Source organism: Ornithodoros turicata, chromosome 9, assembly GCF_037126465.1.
Source record: "Ornithodoros turicata isolate Travis chromosome 9, ASM3712646v1, whole genome shotgun sequence".
NCBI classification, from domain to species: domain Eukaryota; kingdom Metazoa; phylum Arthropoda; class Arachnida; order Ixodida; family Argasidae; genus Ornithodoros; species Ornithodoros turicata.
The window spans coordinates 41,218,526-41,238,485 of record NC_088209.1 but is presented as its reverse complement, the minus strand read 5'-3'; the positions used below and the strand labels follow the sequence as shown (position 1 = coordinate 41,238,485).

General features: G+C 45.8%; 2 protein-coding genes across 2 annotated transcripts in view; one reads left to right on the top strand and one right to left on the bottom strand.

The window, feature by feature from the left end:
• The window catches only part of LOC135368979 (angiopoietin-4-like), a 28,856-nt gene extending 10,134 nt beyond the window's left edge, over positions 1-18,722 (top strand). Inside the window, exons 2-5 of the mRNA XM_064602565.1 lie at positions 13,190-13,246; positions 13,960-14,044; positions 15,551-16,363; positions 16,445-18,722. Coding sequence (XP_064458635.1) covers positions 13,190-13,246; positions 13,960-14,044; positions 15,551-16,363; positions 16,445-17,079 — 1,590 coding nt within the window. The 3' untranslated portion in view covers positions 17,080-18,722. The remainder of the gene's footprint in view (positions 1-13,189; positions 13,247-13,959; positions 14,045-15,550; positions 16,364-16,444) is intronic.
• LOC135368981 (TBC1 domain family member 2A-like) overlaps positions 1-19,960 on the bottom strand; it is a 216,382-nt gene that overhangs the window by 162,321 nt on the left and 34,101 nt on the right. The window lies entirely within an intron of this gene.

Sequence of the window (19,960 nt, the reverse complement as noted above, 5' to 3'; positions counted from 1 at the left end):
GCGCACTTTCCCGGTCTCCGCTCTCCTCCCCACGTTGGAAGACTGCCAACAGTTGCGATGAGGGGAACGTTATGTTGCCATACCACGCATAACATCGGCTTTTTCACGAATTACTCGTTGATTTTGTCCCTTAGGCTCTTGGAGGCTCTACACTCTTAAAAATGAACTTCACCACATAGCACGCTCCTAGCCAACCATCACCCCGAATGACAACGTTCTCGCCCTTGATTTGTTGAAAACGGGAGGAGAAGCCTATTTTGTGGCCATTATGCACGGCACAAAATAAGCTCCTCCTCCCGTTTTCAACAAATCTAGGGCGAGAACGTTGTCATTCGGGGTGATGGTTGGCTAGGAGCGTGCTATGTAGTGAAGTTCATTTTTAAGAGTGTATGTGTTGTGCTTGTCCCTAGATGGAGCCCGTCTCGGTTCATTTGCTTATCTATACCTATCAAACTAGAGATTCTGTGTCACTGCAACGTCGCACGAAAAAAAAAAAAAAAGAAGTGCAAATGCTTCGCGTGTCTAAATTTTGCTCATCAGCACTAAACGCAGCGTTAGCCATTCTACCCATACGTGCAACGCAACGAAGCGAAATTGAACGAAGGTGAAACTCTACGAGGGGAAAGTCAGGCCCTCCCTCCATTTGGTCGATTCAAGAAGAAAAAGAAAAAAAAAAGTGCTCCATTCGGAAATCGAAGGAACAGGAATGAGAAGCTCTTCCATCAGGAGCAGCCTCCCATTACAATCTGTCCAGCCGAACAGGAGGGGAATTCGTTCTCACGATGTATGTGCCACACGGATCACACAACAGAAAAGGACAACGAGAAAGAAAAGCCATCTCCTCGATGGGTTCGTATCACTATTCGTTCAATATTCGTCAGCATCCCCGTATATGGGCGGATTCTTGCGACTTAGAGGTCGCGTACAGCAGCAGAGCCGCAATCTTAGAAAATATATATATATATATTCGATAGCCTCAGTACCCTCAGTACCCAATTTTCGTCCCAATTGCGCCCATAGTTTTTCTTTCTTCTTTTTTTTTTATATAGAAAATCAAAACAGAAAATGACGGGCAACACTGTGTCGAAGTATCCACAAACTGCGCGTTGCTCGTCAACTACGGCGGCAAAACTACATTGCATGCGCATAACACTGTGTCTCAAACAAAAGAAGTCGACTACGTGTCGGCTACGTAGCCATCGCGAGCAGCGAGCCAGTCGGGAACATAGATCACTGTTGCTCGACAAATTGAGGATTATTTCCCACCAGACGTCGCCACGAGCCGTTGTAACGCAACTTTACTCGCAAATTAAAAATAAAATTAAAAAATTTAGCGTTCCCTGCCACAGGTATAATTTGTTGTGCTGGGTTTACAAGCAACAAGCTGTTAAGTACTCCGCCAACATAACCTGTCTGTCTGCGGCTTTACGGTAGTTTTAAAGAGGAAGGAGTCGGAGTCACACCATCATGGGAGTAAGCGTGTCAGTTAGTCCCTTCGTATAACGTAGTCCGGGCTTTGTATATACGGGAAACTAGGACTAATCCCTATTTTCCAAGGGTCAAGGAAAAGTGAGCGTCCCCCGCGCGTGCCAGTGGTGAGAACGCTCCAGATTGGACGGAACAACGAAGGAAGAGTCAGTCTCCATTATACGCACAAGGTGACCACTCCTACTTTAGAGGTGAAATAGAACTGCACAGGAGGACAAACAATGCGAGAAGTGTGCGAAAAGGAACATGTTTACTTAGAGGAGTAGTTGCTATAGAATACGTAACACCAAATGCCCAACCCAGCCTCTACTCCTTAAAAACTTGAAGGATGGCTAAAACGCACAACTCGTTATGTCGTTCAAGAAAGTGCCCGCATAAAACGAATTCCAACGGTAATCTTGAGAGGCGAAGTAACTTCCTTTACCATCGTTAGATCCTTCACACTACGCCGACAAAAAAAGAAAAAAGGAAATATATATATACTCTGCCATGATGGTCGCACCGCAAGACTATCACGTAAATCGAATTCCGGGAAGATACATTCATTATAAATTCCGGTAAATAAAAGTGATAAAAAAAGCAGCCACGTGGGTTCACCAATGTTGCCCAACAGCCTAACTTCCTAACGAACCCTGGAATTCCAAAAGAACAATAATAACAAAGAAACGAAAAAAGAAAAAGAGAGAAAAAAACACGGGGCGGGCGGTTTTGCCATCGGGAAGGCAACGAACCGCTCAGATCAATTATGAGGGACCGGCAGCATGCGGTAGCCCGTCACCCCCCCTCAGCGACCCTGCTAAAAATGCTACTGTCGCAGGGGCCCCGGGGCCACCTTGACCGGTTTAACGCGTGCAGCAAACGTAGTATGCAGACGGCATCGCTGAAACGGGGTGTCGTTGTCCCTTGAATGGAATGCCCATAATATTGCTCGGCTTTAAAGAACAGGAAGTGATGATACGAGTGGCTGTGATAAGGAAGGCTCTGCCCTTTGATCTGATCGTTACCTCTAATGAGACTGGTTACTATGCGTCCACGCGACAGAGTTACGGTGACAGTCTGTTTTTGTGCACGTAACAAACTGGTTTCGTTGTACAGCACCCGTCAAAGCTAATAATAACGCTGGAAAAAATGTGTCTCCTCTCCGAGCGCCATCTTAATTGAACAAAATTACTCTGTTAGTTTAACGCAAGGATTCTGTTCACTTAACATGCCTTCGGTGCACCCAGGGTGGCTGTTATCACGCTGGGAAATTAGACAATTTTTTCCAGTGTTATTATTAACTTTGATGGGAACTGTACGTGTGCTTTTCTGGTTGCGCTGCGTGACCAATGATGATAGTGTCGTTGGTAGACGATTAATGGACGTTATCGGGTGCAAATTTAATAGTCAGATTAATCAGCCATAAATTACAAGTACGGCTTAACGGAAGAACGTTTAATGCTGCTCTCAAAAAGCAAAATATACGCAATGCTCACGTATACCACGTAACTTCTCTACAACATTGTGTGACGTGCAGTGCTACCCTATATAATTATCTGGTTCTGTTTTATTACTGGTGACTGTGAATGTTGTTGTTAACGTGCAGTACTACCCTATGTAATTATTTGGTACTGTTTTACTAATGCTGTCTGTGAATGCTGTTTTATATTGATCAGCATGTTGTCTGATGTTGTCAGGTTACTGAATGGCATGTGCGGCCAGTGAAGCTGTCCCAGCAGCTTTTTCTCCACGCGCTACGGTTTTTTTTTTCTGTACTATGACTACACTTGAGTTCCATAATAACAAAAAAAAAAAAAAACTATTGTGAAAAAGAATACAAGGTTGGAAACGATAAGGATGTCGATAAAGTCAAATCGCCGTTATTTCTGCCCAGGGTTGAGATTACATTATTAAACGTAATGCCACATTTGTCTCCAATAGCCGCAATGACACTTTGAAAGTCCCCACTGACCTTCGAAGCTAAAAAAAAAAACGAAATCTTCCGCTATTAAATCCGCCGATGTAACATATGGTAAACGTACAACGAATACATTTATATACTCCTATGACGATGCACATAAATTTGCAACCCGAAGTTGGACGGATATCCTCTCGTTGACTCCCACACTCACACATGCAAGTATTGCTTGCACGTTCAGATATGCAGGACGGGTTTCGAGTTTTTGGAGAAGTGTTTACCACGCAAAGGCGAGACCAAAACTCTCCTTTTTTTTTTTTTTTCTTTTTTTCATCTTTGGCGTAAGCACGACAACACGCCACCATATGGACATGATATAAAGCAAACGTACAAGGAGAACATTTAAAAATGTACGTACACTGTGTCGTGAGACATGGGATATACGGGAAGGACCCGTTATTATAGAGCTCTACAAATATAGGCAGGACGTAAAATATTCTGAAAATTGCGCGGCGCACTGAAAGGTGACGTATAAGTTATTGTATAGGCGTACGCAAGAAAACATCGCTATAAGCGGTAAAATGCCCAGTTCGATATAATGGAATCTCACTCCTACACGTACGCGTCTTGCTGAGAAAAGTGCTAAAAGATTCCCTTCTTTGAGACGTTGCAAGTTTGTCATCCGAGAGCGCGACTATCCAGGTATACGGAGATAATTAAAGGAAACCGATAAGATCCGCGCACATTCTACCAATTTGATATATCGTACTTTATATAGGTAAAACTAAACGAATCTCCACGCTGAAAGGCACACACACACAAAAAAAAATTCCTACACTTCGTAGAAGTAAGGAAATGAAATGTGACTCCTGGAACACTGTCAAGACCCCCGAGGCGACGAAGAAAGAAACGAAGCAGAGCAAACAAGGAGGTTGCGCAGACCAATAAAGTGGAAGGTTGAAGCTCGGCAAAGTTATAAGGTGTCCGACGAATAAGGTGACGGGCAGAATAAAGCGTTTGCCAAGCGCGTTTTCTTTTTTTTTTTTTTTTCTTTTTTTTTTTCCCCTCTTTCATTTTAACTGAGAAGTCGCTGAGTCACTGAGGGGGGCTTCATTCTGGGTACGGTGTGTGTCAATGTTGAGTACACAAGCACAGAATTTAACGCTTGCTAAGCGCCACTCTATATATGTCGAGTGCTGACGCGTGCGTGACTTACTGGTAAATAACTGCTACCGAGGTTTTATTAGCTGTCAGCGTGGTACGTCATCGACCACGGTCGATGTTTCCGGCTCACGAAAAGTTTCCAGGCTCACTTCAGAGCGAATTGAACTGATGCGTAAACGGAATGTGTATCTTTGGCGTCCACGTCAGTATAGTTCAAGTGTAAACAAATGTTACGAGCTTGAGGATTGCTCCACAGATGCCAATTACTCGAACATTAATCCCAAACTATAGCAAATAACAATGTCAATAATTCTGGTTGCTACAAGGTTTCTTTTATCATTCCGTATCACGAAGCAATTCTATATTCTATATTTCTATAATATATATGTATTATATTTATTATATATATATTATATATTTCAATTCTATAAGCAGTGTCTATAGACGTGGTATTTGCACTTTTCTAGCATCCAATAATAGTAATAATAATAATAAATAATTTTAACATTAGAAACAGAGATGATAATAATATATAAATATAATGATATAATCATATAAATATCGTAATAGCTGTATAGATCTACGGATAACTACCGATTTTCGAGTAGCATTACATGTCCTTCAAGTCACGAAGCATCAAGATTCAACTCTGCGGGAAGCACATGCTGTGGCTGTACGCGCGCACATTGCGAACACCGCGCGTGCAATCAATAAATGCGGCACGTTCTTTCCAAAGCGTCAGTCCGCGAAAAATAACTACAAGAAGAAACACCGTGTTCACGGAAAGGCGATATTCGGACTCTGAAAGGGGCTCGTATACGCCACCGTATTGAAAAAAAAAGAAGAAGGGAAATTACGCTGAGGAAATACATCGGGGGAACATCAAAATGAATCGGCAGCCCATTTCAGAGCCGTCCGATTACGTATCGATTGGAAAGGATGGAAAATCCTTTGGACGTCCGTTCGATGCATGCACGGGGAGTTCTCTACCATATTACTGGGTAATTGGGTTGCCAATAATGGGGCTTTGTTCGATCGTTCTCGGGGAGGACGCGTGCGCTAATCGTGTAGTTATGGCTCCTGCTACTCGATCTGGACGTGTGCTGCGTGTCACGTCACGCATTTGTTTCAGTTTAGGGTAAAAGGTTTACCGTGGCCACGCGTGACGTAAAGACGTGGACACAATGGCAGGATGATGCAATGTATGCGTCCTGTGACGACTTCAGGGGAAACTATGACGACATCCCCAGGTAAACCCTCATATATAGCACAGCCAGTGGCAGAATAGACCTCTACCCGAGAAACGTCATCATGACGTTGGTAGACAGACTGAAACCGAAACAAATCGAAAGAGGAGGACCTGGTTCCACGAATGGGCATTTGTTGGCTGCCTTCTATTGAAAGAAAAGTAGGACCGAAGGTCGCGCTCCTTTTCAGAGACCATCGTAATCCCCTCAAGACCGTGGCTTTCGGGCGCGACCGTGTTCGAGAGTAGTTCAAGTTGGCGCTGTCGAACACTATGACGTCACTTGTTTACAAACCGGGAGAGGTTTATTCGATCCCACCACTAGACTAAGCATGGCCCTGGAGTCACCAGTTTGATCTCGTACGAAAGCTGGTAACTCCACACCAACAGTATATACTAGTCACCAAAAAGGCGCTGCTCGATTGCTACAATTAATACACCCCTCAACTCGCTACGTAACAATGACACACGCTTACTGCAAATGGAATTGGAGATAAACAACTACTGGACATACGCTTACAGTGGTCCAACTCCGGGGTAACAACCGTTTTAAATCAGCTATTTGAGCGTGAAGATATACAGCTACCCGAATAACCTTCCCCCGCTTCGCAGCAATGCGAACGAATCGCGAAGCAGGCACGTTTCGCTCTCATTATGACGTCACAAATCACGCGAAATTCCCGCGAAACGTATCCACGACACACACACACACACACACATAAAGCACGATGGTGGTGGTGGTGGTGGCGATAGGGCTTGCCGTTGTCGGCCTCACGTATGTGGGCAACGTCACGACTGACGCCCTGGGGGAATGTGCGTCCTGGGCCGACTTCTAAGGGAACTGTGCCGACATATGTCTGAAAGCGTCTGAGGAAAACCCAGGAAAAACCCCAGACAGCACAGCCGGCACCGGGATTCGAACCCGGGTACCCCCCAGTCTCGACGTGACATGGCCAGCACGCTAACCACATAAAGCACGAAGGTTCGCGCATCTGGAAACAACGCAGCGAATGGTATTCGCGCTGGAGGAAGTTGATGCTATATAGGAAAGACAAAGTATGTATACACGCGCAGCTGGATGGCGACCTTTGCCGCTGCAGCTGCTCCTCCTCCTGATTAGCGGGAGGCGAACACCACCTGGCTTTTCAAGATGGGTGCTTCACGGCGCCTCCTTACTTCAATGGCTGACTCCATGATGAACACAGGTGATGACTCGCGCATGAAACGCGAAAGCCTTTCAGGTCGCTCCGGCGTAATAGATATGTAAGATGCTCAGCTATTTGCCTGTCATAAGCATGAGCCTATAAGCCCTTAGCCCTATCAGGTTAATTTAATAAATTCATTGATTTAGTTTCAGAAATCCGTTAGGCCAGTGTTTGGCGCATTATGATCTTGGTTGCTGTTTTAAGTAATTGTTAGCGCCGCGAAGCGACTATGGCTATGAGCGGCGTACATACGTAGGACTAAATGAAGAGAGGACAGCAGGGGACAGAGGGGGTTAGTATACGTCTTGGGCCGACTTCGGGGGAAATTGTGCCGACATTCGTCCGGAAAGTCTGCCGCGAAACCCAGTGAAAAACCTCAGACAGCACGCAGGCGGTGTCCTTGTTTTCTCAATGTGTAAAACTAGTCGAATAAAGTTATTATTATTATTATCATTATTATTATTATTATTATTATTATTATTATTGGCACGTGACTTTCAAGCACAACAGATGTAATATATGGGACGGCGAAGTACTGGTAGGCGATTTTAGCTAACCGTGTTCCCAACAGTATACAAAGCACACAAGAAAGGTACGACCTCATATAAGTTACAGAAAATCGCGATACGTATATGTAAAGCGCCCTAAGGTTCGAACCCGCAACCTTCGGAAGACATCGAGGGTAGCCATCGTACTACTGTATATAGCTGACATGTTACGGGGGCACGTGACACGTTAGTCAACATCGTCTCCCATGAATGCGTACAGGGAATCCCTTCACTCAGGCAAGTCTACCCGTGAAGTTGGCTTCCCCTGCAGTACTTGTCGCGCGGCTTATCGCCACAACAGACGCGAGACTGGCTTCAATTTCCTGCTCCTATCTTTGCTTCTTTTTCCGGTCGGTTGCCTTCCTTTTGTCTTCCCATCCGAGCTCTCCTTATTTCCCATTCTTCTCCCCATTCCATCACCAGGAAAGTAATGGTGTATAAAACGCAGTCAGAAAAGCGACCTCGTAAAAAAGAAAAAAGAAACTAAGTAAGAGGAAAACAGCCCGAGATTCTTCCTGTTATACTCATTTTCTGTTTCAAATGTCCCGACTTACTTTAGTGATTAGAGTAGAAGTTTTGTGTCTTCCCTGCCTTGTTTTCTTGTTCTCTTTTTCTTTTCTTTTTTTTTTACTTTTTCCGGCGCCATTTTGCTTGGAAAAGGAGAAGACTTCGAGATACGGAGCAACGAAAGAAGATTGAAACTGAGACAAATTAAATGAAGGCAACGGCGATAACGTAGATGATAAGAATCAAAATCTACAGTGCTGCATAAATTAAAAAAATCAAAACGTAATACATCTCCTATATAGGTTAGATACCGTTTAGAATTTCACGAGGTAAAAAAGAAAAAGAAAAAAAGACGAACTTTCGCGTTCGGGCGTTATTGTTATCGCGTCTAAATAGAAAAGTGTCGTATAGCTCACGGGAGATTAAATCCCAACACTGGTTGTGCTATCTGGGGCCTTTTCCCTGTGTTTCCTGGCATACTCTCGAGCCGCGTGTCGGCACACTTCCCCATGAAGTCGGCCCAGGACACATACTATCCCCCTGTCTCTCTCCCACTGCTTCTAGCGCCATCTGTCCACGACCGTATGCCATTCTTCGCCGTGACGCTAACAAAAAAAAAAAAAAATTAAGGAACGGAGCACACTGCAACACGACTTACCCCCCTAAGGGACTAACTGCCGCACAGCAGCGTTTAGCACATTCACGGGCCGCTTCACCGCCCTTATGTACGCGTGCATCACTCATTCTTACATCGCCAAACACATATGCTATGTACATATTACAACCGTCATCGTACAGAAGCCCCGCTTGTGTGTATATGACATTATAACGCGCACACAGACAGAGAAATGGCAAAAAGAACGGGTTCATTACTATTCTATGGAGCGACGAGACCGCCGCCGGAGAGAGAGAGACAGCCCGATCGATTCCCTAAAGGCAGAGGGTGTACGCCCCTTTCAGCATCCTGTGTATATGGAGAGAGAGAGCTCTTCTAAGTATAACGACCGCCACGTCACCGCCAGCGTCCTTTTCCTGCCTGGTAATATCGTTTGCATCATCATCTTTTCATCCTGCGTGGTGACTTTCCTTCATTACGTACGAGCTCTGCGGATGAGCCAGCTAACCGCCGTGTGTATCTTTTCCCACCATTTTGCGGGTAAGATTTAATTTTGCGAGGGAACCTCACGTCGTTGAGGAGGGTCTGTCGTGCTGCACGGAGTGCACTCTAAGAATATCAAAAAAATTAAAAATCAATCCCTTTGGGGACTGTATATATATATACAGGGTGTCCCAGAAAACGTGTCATTGAATTATAATAAAAACGACTACGCCACATACAATAATGCGGTCAACGGCATTTCTTGTTACTAGGTTTTTGCCACCTCCTGATGTGAATGTCGTGTAACGTAAGTTTAATTATGTCAATTTTTGCGAGCTGAAGTCGGAAATTTGCCAAGTAAAGGTCAATTTTTTTACCTCACAAATGTGAAGTGCGTGTCTAATTTACTCAAATTCATAATAATTGCCAGGCATATTCAGGGGCTATCCCGTTAGAAACATCATGCTCTATATGGAGCTAGCGCGCGACAAACTTTTCAGCGCAATCGTTGTCAGACATACGAAAAGAGGTTAGAAACCCAGCGGCACCGCAGAAAGAGATAACACAGGCATGGCTTACCGCGTCCGGGTTTCGCAGGGATCATGCTTTCCCTCTCCCAATTTCAGGAACTCTCACTTTTTCTACTATCACTCTGCGGGCTGGGTTTGGAACCTCCTTTCTTCGGACTGAGAGCGACTGCGCTGAAAAAGTCTTAGTCGGAGAGCCTCCGAGCGAATACACATAAACGCCCTAGGTAGCCGACATCTTTCGTTTGAGACACAGGGTTGTGAGCACGCAATGTAATTTTATCGCCATACTTGACGAGCAGTGCGCGGTTGGTGGCGGCTTCGACACTGTGTTGCCCGTTATTTTCAATTTTTTTCTTTAATAACTACGTGACGAACAATTCGGACGAAAATTAAAACGTAAGGATACCGAGGGCTCGGGCTATCGAACAGATATACATATTTTTTTTTTTTTTTTGAGATTGCAGCTCTGCTGTGCTTTTTACAGCACCTTTAAAGAACACACGAGAGAGGTAACCGGAGTCGCGTGCACATGAGCGTTTAAGGAGGCGACTCTCATTTATGCTTCTTGTCTAGAACAGCGAAGAATCAGAGACACTCCCAACACGGGAGTCCGAAAACCCTAATGGCGCATAAATCCGATGCCGTCCTCTTTTCTCCGCCATCCTAATTTGTTTGTCGACACCCGAGCTTTCGCGCCGTCGGCCTGTCACTGGGACCAGTCTGCAGTGATGGTCGTTGCTAGGCGACTTATATGCGTTCCGGATTCCTCATATCTCGTCATTCATTCTACAAACTCGCCAAACTGACTACAACAGTACGTACGCAAAAAAAGAAGTAGTAGTTGTCTGCGTTGTAAAGCGACGATTTATCAATTATTTCAATGCGTGAGGCACCAGATCATAAATGTGAAAAATGGGGAGAGGGAAAGATAATGACAAAAGGGGATAACAGGGGGCGCACTGGACAGGAATAGTTTCGAATTAAACAACCGGGTGAAATCTTATCTATCCGTCCATACCGCTATCTTCTGATGCTTTCATGAATTCGACATATGGACTTACGTATTTATTATCACGTGCCACAACACAAAGTCATCTCCTGCATCCACGCTACATTACATTCATAACTGAGTGTGCACGAAGGGAGACACACACGGGTGAAGAGAGCAACGCTACAGCAACACTCTCTTCACCCTTTTTTCGCTCTCACTCTATCCACCCTTATGTCTTCCTTCGTGCACCCTTAGTTACGAATGCACCACACTAACCAGCCGAATCTTTTAAACTTCATAGGCTACAGTACCCGCTAACCCAGTAAGTAACCCATGCACTCGAAAACATCACGCTGAAACCTTGTGCTCGCTAGCCTTCCTCTCCCAACCAACGAGCTTCGTCTCCCACAGCTTCCATCACGACCGCCACATGTGCTGTGTTCAGCGTCACGCCTAACGACTCATCCTACCCAACCGTCACAAATACGCGCGTACGAAAAAAGCTGAACACGGGCAAACTCAGCGGCAAACCATGACACGTGCGTCTGGCGCACGTGCTATACACAGACGGAGTACCGACACAGATGGACGCTTTCCGGCTGACCCCCCCCCCCCCTCTCCGGTCTCTCCCCCGCACAACTATCCAGGGAAGCACACACGCGGACTCACACAGCGCCCTCAAACGACAAACACAAAAGGCCCCCCCGCCATGAAAGGCATATATGGAAGCATCTACTCCTATTCAGTGAAGCGACAGATGGGGACAGAAGCACCCAGAGCAGAGCACCTACCAATTTAGCTCTCTTTCATAGACACGCACCTACAAATAGATACACGTAAGCCCCATATTATACTAGGAAACGGACTATATAGAGAGAGAGCTATAGGTTAGAGACGAGACAAAAATCGACTTTTCGTCCAAATTCTGCCGAAAAGTGCTGCCCCCTATAATAATAATAATAATCCCCGGGAGTCGTACAATATGATACATGACCGAAGCACCCAAATTCGCGTGCGTTTTCCTTTGTACGGTTCAGAAAACATCAATGTGCTGGAAGATATGCTTCCGGGGAAAGAATATGCTGAGGCAGAATGGATTCTGGGATATATATGCTTTACTTTTGTGATGCATTTTTTTTTTTCTTATATCCATTTCTTGCCGCGGATAATAAAGGTCGTAACGATGTTTATGGGCGAAATGGTATATCCTGTTTTCCTGCAAAATCTTCGTTGGGAATCGAGTTACCTAATGTATTTTAACTCTTCGTGTCTTTTTTTCTTCTTCTTTTTACTCGTCACCGCGATCTGATATGGTTGCTGTAGTAATGTACATAGGTATCACTGCACCTTTCTTTTTTTTTTTTTTGCGATGGTTTGCAGTAAATTTTCGGTCACGTGGCCCTATAAAGCTACGGACGGACATATACAGAGTAGTTGACCCTATATTATTATATAGTACTTTAATATAATAATAACACAATATTACTGCAACCTGATAAAATAAAGCACTAAATGTACAGTTCAATGCTATAGAAACGCAAACCGTGTTTTATTTGTTTTTCTTTTTGCAATTTGCACTGTCACTGCATATTTGTTATGTACTACCCCCACTATGTGCCAACACCAAATCAATAGTAACACTTCTCGTGCACAAAACCCGCAAAAGTTCTTTATCATCACCATTCCATTTCCCAAAGTGCCTTTGCCTTCCAAACTGATTCTCAAAACGCAAAAAATACATACACTCCTACAGCACGTAATCACAGGCGGCACTACTTCTGAAACAGATAGACAGCGTCCCGTCTGTTCCGTCGTGGCAGAGACAAGAGACATACATTCGTAACATGTCACAACATTCCCACGATCCGGTAGTGGGTTCCTTTCAACAGCCGCCAGTCCCAAGTGGTCGTCTGCGTTTGAACGCGTGAGACAATTCACACAGACAAAGCTCGTCTGTCACCGGATATTCCTGAACTGTTTTTTTTTGCTCCGACTCCCATGAGACTTTGTGCCTAACTACTGTTTCTATCCTGTGAGGTTCTATAAACAGAGTGTGCATAACAATCGTGCAGCGTATCTCCAAGATAAAGCGCTGTGTCTGAGAATGAAACTAAAATGAGTGATAAGTCATCGCCTTCTTTTGCTCAACATATCATTTTGGTGTCTCTTACACGCGTGTGGAATATATATTTGAAGAATATGTTCTTTGGTTACAACGATATGGGCCTGATCTCCAAGTGAACTCCTGTATGCAATAAGTCGACTTATCCCCTTATTTACTATTTTTGCTGCAATGACATCTACATACCAGTATGTACCTGCCAGAGAAAACTTAGGACCGTATTGAAATTTATTGCCCAGCTACAGGAGCGTAAAAAACGGGAAATGAATGTGTGACTATCAGATCATGCCCTTATTCTCGGTTTGAGATTTTTCGACTTATCCCCTTATTGTTAACAGAGGTTCCCTTGATCTGCCTGATCTCCAATTTATAGTCATTTTTGTCTTTCGCAGGTGTCCGAATTGAAGGAAGACATCAGGTACCTGCAGCTGAAACAGCATAACAACGAGGTAGGTATCTCCTGTAAAGGCAACTTCGCCTCATCGTTCAATGTTAGCTCCTGTAAAGGTGGCTTTGCCTCATCGTTACTGTAGACGCGGCATAGCCGAACGTACGGACACCTTGCATCGCGACGTTCCAGGTGCAGCGGCAGCGAATCAGAGGCAACCTCACGGAAATACCGATATCAACATTACATGAAACGTAGACACGTAGGAAATTTACCAAAGGACACGAAAGTCAGGACGAATCGCCAGCGTTCCCCGATTTTGCGGATAACATTTGCGGGAAAACGAAGGCTCGTTTCCCTATGAAAGCGAACAAGAGCAAATGAAGTACGCGTTTCAGGGATTAATCGTGAACTCGTTCGGAAAGAACACGTGTTTACAAGCGCATAAATTAAAGCTGAAATGAGAAGGCGAGCAACTGAAGCGTTAGACTCAGTCGGGCGAAACCAATTAATCAAAGTCGTAACCAAACTACGAACAAAAGGTTACGAAACAAGCAATTCTCCATTTTCTGATTCCAGCGGAAAAGAAGAGCAGATGGACTGCTACTAAAATCGATGCCGCTACAACGAACAGTCTGGAAAACACGATCGAATTACAGCGTCAGCTCTAGTTCGTTATATGGGGGCGCTTCAACGACGAGCTAATTTTCTCCCATACCACTCTCATTATATCGCGTATCAATCCCTTAATATTTTTTGTTTTTATCCTTTCAGGACGACAAACAAGGCGACGTATACTTGGCAGACGACGGTTCTGGAATGGAAGAGAACGACGATGAAACGCCATCTGGTGGGGATGGTGAGTACTCCGTGATAGGAAAGACTATCTGTTCATCGTTATACGCGCAACGTACAACAATATTTTCGAAGGGAAAAGAAAAACGATCCAGATTTAGATACCGACACGCAGGCGTAACAAGTACTTGCCGCTTCCGCAGGACTGACAAAACGTTCTAACGCAGACAGTTCGCGTGTAACCAGAGTTTGAAAGCACCACAAGATATCTCGAGATGAAACTGCATATGGACCACAAACACTACGATCAGCGCATACTTAAAATCACGCTGATATCTGGATATTGAAACGCAACTGGTACATTGCTCTGCATCGCGTAAAACTCCGTATCGCCCAAAAACAATCGACCTCTCCCTGTTTGTAAACAAATGACGTCAATGTTCAACAGCGCCACCAATTTGGTAGAGTTGAACTACGCTCGAAGCTAGGGGGGAACCTGAAAGGGACGCGACCACCGGTCCTACTTTTCTTTCAAAAGGAGGCAGCGAACAAGTGCCCATTCGTGGAACCCAGCCCTCCCCTTCCGATTTGTTTCGGTTTCAGTCTGTCTACCGACGTCATGATGACGTTTCTCGGGTAGACGTCTATTGCGCGTTAACGAAAATGGAGTGATAATTTGCTGATAGGAGTTTTCACCCTGTTTTCAGCGATCACCGCGCAGTACAAAGTTTCCGACTGTCGAAGACGATCTCACACCGATCCCTTTCAAACCCCCAGCGTCTTCTTTTCACGAAGCCTTCTTATCCTCAATATGGTACCAAGAGTCCCTTCCGTTCGGCTTCGTTGTTCTCCATAGTTCAGCCGACATCATTTTGCGCTTTTTCTTCTTCTTGGAACAGCTTCCCGTCGGTTCCATTTTTCTGCCGATACTGAGCCGCTGGTTCGGAAAATCAGAAACCCGATCTCGCGATTCAAGTTTCCGTTGGCGTGGTTGAAGGAGCATGACCATCAATCGTCGGTTAGGGAATACGTGGAATTTATATCCCGACGCCGGAAATAATGGAAAACTTTTCAAGCATCGACGGCCGCTGGGAAGGGGACGAAATTTAGCGCACGGCCGAAACTCGTGGCATCAGAAGGATACATTGCGCTTCCCTATTCGTCATTCGTAAGAACAGATCATAAACGATGTCAAAATAGAGATAACGTAAATGCTGCTATGATGTAGTGCGTGTGGGCAACTATTGGTGTCTTCGAAAATTCGCCTAAATGCCGATTTTGTGCGAAGATTCTGAGCTCCATTTTGCCACGTGCAGTGGCTTTTTGTTGCTGGTTCCAGCCACCTATGGAAGCTATAACAAATATTAGATAAATAAATAAATTTTCATATTTTTTACACATATTTATCACGCCCTTCTTGCACATAAACCCGTTCTTATGATACCAGTTACTTGAAATGTTGTAATATGCAATACGTAAGCCCTGACGTAGAGTGACATATTTATTATGCGACGTGCCATGACGAACACTACGGGAAGTATAATAACGAAAACTCTCTCTCTTACCCCAGGACGAACTAACACCAGACATCGCAGCCACCACGGCCTTCATTCCCGCTTCGTACGCCTTCAAGCCCGCGTCGACGCCATCGCACGCGACAATGCAAAGCAGGTCAAGGACTCGACTCGTCTACGTCACAACCACACCCTGTTATCTACCCGTCTAGAAGCCGTCGAGTCCAACGCCAACCTAGACCTTACGCGACGTCACGACGACCTAGTCCGAAACGTCACCCTGACGACGCAGAGCGTCTCTAAGCTCCACGCAACCACTGTTGAGCTCTTCAGAGACCTCGGAACGCTCGAGAAGAAACTAGACCATGGACTCGCCGACCTCCGGAAAGAAGTCTCAAAATGCGACTTCGACGTCGCTCGAGCCCTCGCTGCGACCGGGGACCTCAGACAGGATGAGACGAGTCGGCTGAGCGCTATCGGTTCTTTGAAGGCAGACCTGCGACGCCTCCGTGGTGAACTCCAGAAGGACCGTCGGAAGACAGTTGCCCTCGAAGGCTTGCTACTTAACGCCACAATCCTGAAGAGGCGACACGGAAATGAATTGACCGAGCTCCAAGTCCGAGTGGCTGGACTCGAAGGCGAGACGGCAAGGATGGACCGCAAGGTTGACGCCAACAGTGCAAAACTGGGGTCGTTGTCGAGGAGGCTGGAAGGGGCTGCAGACGGAAGGACCATTGCAGAGTGGAAGAAGAAGCAGCAGGTCCTTGGGGATGCCATCAAGAACGTCAGTTCGCAAGTTCCTGCTCTCAGGGGGAACCTCACGTGGCTCAAGAGGGAAATTGGGAAATTCGAGAGCAACCTGCCACATGGTAAGTCCATGTCCTATCCCCGAGCACGATTTAAACGATGAAAGCCCTTTTCCTCAACCTGACCGAAACTTTTTCTTGCAGACTGCACCATGCAAGGCTCCACACCTTCGACTGTCTTGAAGAGTGGCGTCTACCTCATCCGTCCTCAAGGCTCGGACCATGCCCGAAGGGTCTTCTGCGATATGGACCATGCCGGAGGCGGATGGACTGTAGTCCAGCGACGAACTGATGGCACTGTCGATTTCTATCGCAATTGGTCCGACTATCGCAGAGGCTTTGGCGACCCTGACGGAGAATACTGGCTAGGCAATGCTGCTCTTCATGAACTGTCACAGTCTGGAAACTACTCGCTCCGAGTAGACCTCTGGGATGCCTCGGGTCACTACAAGTACGTCGAATACGACCGCTTCTCTGTCGGGGAAGAATCCAAGGGCTACCCTCTCGAAGTCCACGGTTACCGTGGAAACGCCAGCAACGCCCTCGAGTACCATTCAGGCATGGCATTCAGCACGCCAGATCGTGACAACGACCTGAGCAGTACACACTGTGCCGTCTACTATTCGGCTGGTTGGTGGTACAACCACTGCCAGTACGTCAACGTCAACGGAAAGTACAACGTTGGACTGACGTGGTACGACATGGACGCCCTCGAGTGGGTGCAGCTGTCTCGTGTTGAGATGAAAATCAGACCCCAGGGGTGGACGAAGCGGACGTGATGTGCGTCAGTGATTTCTCTTCCACTTAATTTAAGAGTAATTTAATTGTGTACATAGAACAGTCGTCGAAGACAGTGCCATACGTGTGACTCCCCCATTTTTGGCAAGTTGACGCTCTTCGTTGTGGACACAGCGTGGGACCAAAACGGGAAAGTGTGTCCCGGACACAGCTCTTTGTTGCCGGACTTGTTCTGCTTGCCGTGGCGAGTGTGAGCCGATAGTGCGAAGTCATGTAGAAACTGTAGAGGAGTGAAGTGCACCCGCACGAGCCGAAGTCACGTTATTAGTCGAAGGAGTGTCGAGTAGCGCCATACGGCGGGAGGTACACTAGACCTCAAGACACATTTGGGCACCCAAGTTTGAGGAACATTAATTATGCGGGTAAATACGGTATTTGTTGCAGGTACACATAAGAACATGCTAGCATACTATACGCATAGAATATCATACGTTTGTCAAAGAGCTGCAAAAGCATATGTCATTTCAAGACAATAACATGGCAGGGAATGTACCTCAGTCATTAAGCACCTCCAATGACCACTTTGGAGCTTGAAAAGCCTTACTTTTATCAGAGAAATGATACTTCCAGCATGTTTGTCTAGCTTTACCTGCCTGTATCTAAAATTCTGCCATTCAAAAGTGTTACTAATGTCCAATCCATGGGACATGCACTTAAGGTATGAAAATCTGTTCCTTTAATTCAGAGGACCTGTAATGGTGTATCATGTTTCGTTATCACACTTTGTTACCGCATCTGCAACAAACGTTTCCTCGACTTGGCTTTCTAGTGCATAGGTATTATATTGCCAACTTTGTTGATGGCATGTGTTATTTGTTGAGTTAGTCTCATTGTGTTATTCATAGTAGGCTGCTGATATTATGGCACTAAACTTTCCCCCTAGGCACCTCAAACAGGCATTAAAATGGCACATCAAATGTACATGGGATACGTAGGGCAAAATCACAGTGAAAAATACGATTCAATTTTCCAAACATATATTAAAAACCATCTGCAGAAAAAAAGCAACTTCTGAGGCACAACCTTACTGCCTCGGGAAAGTGAAACAGAAAGCTGCAAAACAGGCATTCTATAGGTGCTAAAAATCAAATTTTTGATCAATCGATTCGACGATAACCTAAGTGCCTATGTTCCTTGCCGGGCCAGAACTTTCCAAAAGATTTCTGGCCATCAGAAACAAAGAGTATCCAGGAATTCTCATTTAGCCTGCATTAGCTGGCATTGCCTAGGTTTGTAGAGAATTTGCCTAAATATCGGCGGTCTCTGTCAACTCTTTAGTCACTGAAGTGTGCAGTTACGGCTGCGCTGTTCCTTTTGTATTTTTTTCGAATGACAAGCCAACTTGCTAGTCAGACTGTATATGGTCTACGGATGAAACCACTGTGAATAGTGTACATACTGAAATGCAGAACTGCCACGAAGGACGAAAGTCGCATGTAGAGATTTTAATATAAGCCGCATCTCTCTCGCATAAAAGCACAGTGCTACACATTTTGTATGTTTGACCCCCTCGGAGGGGCATCCAGTGTGTCATAGAGATTTTAGGAGAGCTCATGTCTTTGACGAGTGATTGCTAGTTCATCATGTACAGACATTAAAGATTTATCATCTAATGCTACATCTGCTCGGTCTGGTTATTTATTCCTGTACGGGGACGTGCGGGTGGGAAGAAATATGCGTAGGGGATGACTTTTTCGGGTTAAGCCCGATTCCGTCCAGTTATTTTCCCCCCAGACTGTGACTTCCCACCAATTCAGGTTAAACCCGATTTCTCCTCAAATTCCAGTCACTATGAAATCCTCGAGCAACGTTTCCACTGAAGACGAACAAAGGTCACCACGTGTAACACGTGTGAGAAAGTGTCACTTACATTCCGAGAAATACACCCATATGTGTCAGCGCTGTCTATGCCTTCGAGGATTAGCGCTGATAATTCACCCACAAAAAAAAAAAGAAGAAGAAAGAAGGAAAGGGCTTAATAGACAAGAGGGGAAACAAAAACACGCAAAGGTACAATTATCGTCCGATTTCTCCCCTAATTACGGACTTAAAAATAGCGCCCGATTTTTCCCCCACGAATCTGAGAAAGGCATTTAACCCAAAAAAGTCACTCCCTAAATATACATAGGGTATGAGGTTTTTGGATTTTACCCGATTCTTCCCCGAATTTACCCCCCGATTCGGGTAAAACCAGATTTCTACCCGAATCGGGGTCCTTTTGGCACGCCACGCGGAACTACGGCGCACGACCGCGGTAGTGGAAGAGAAGGGAGGGATCACAGATGGAAAGAGGTGACACCGCAGCCGTGAGTGCGAAACGCATGGGACGCACTTTTCCCCAGCGTCAAAACGTCGCGTGTACGCCGTGACCTTGTACGCGCGGCGAAGAAACGCCCGCAAACCACCACCCGAAAAGCATATGAGACGCGGACAGAGTGAGTGACGCGCGCCAATGTTGCCACGCTCGTCGACCACAAGCGTTTCGCGTGCGAATATCAGTAGTAGACAGATTCCGGCGTAAAGTCTCTGGGCGCGTTAAGATTGTGTTTTCTGATGTCACACGCACGCCGAGCGCGCGCGCGTCGAGAAACCGCCGGAAAAACGCTGCGGCGCGCGTGGCTTCCGGCAGTTCCGCGTGTCGCGCCCGTTCGGGATGGCGGTACCGCCCGCCCCGCGGCCGAAACAGCGCCCAGCGCCAAGCAACTTAGATAGTTCTGAAAAGAAAAGAGTCAGGAGCCAAAGTAAGAAGAACTGCCGATGAATCGCCGATGAATCGCCGATGAATATACTACCGAAGTAGTACTTTAACCCGTGTGCAGGTTTGCCATAGCCACGCATATTTTAGTTCATTCCACTCAATGC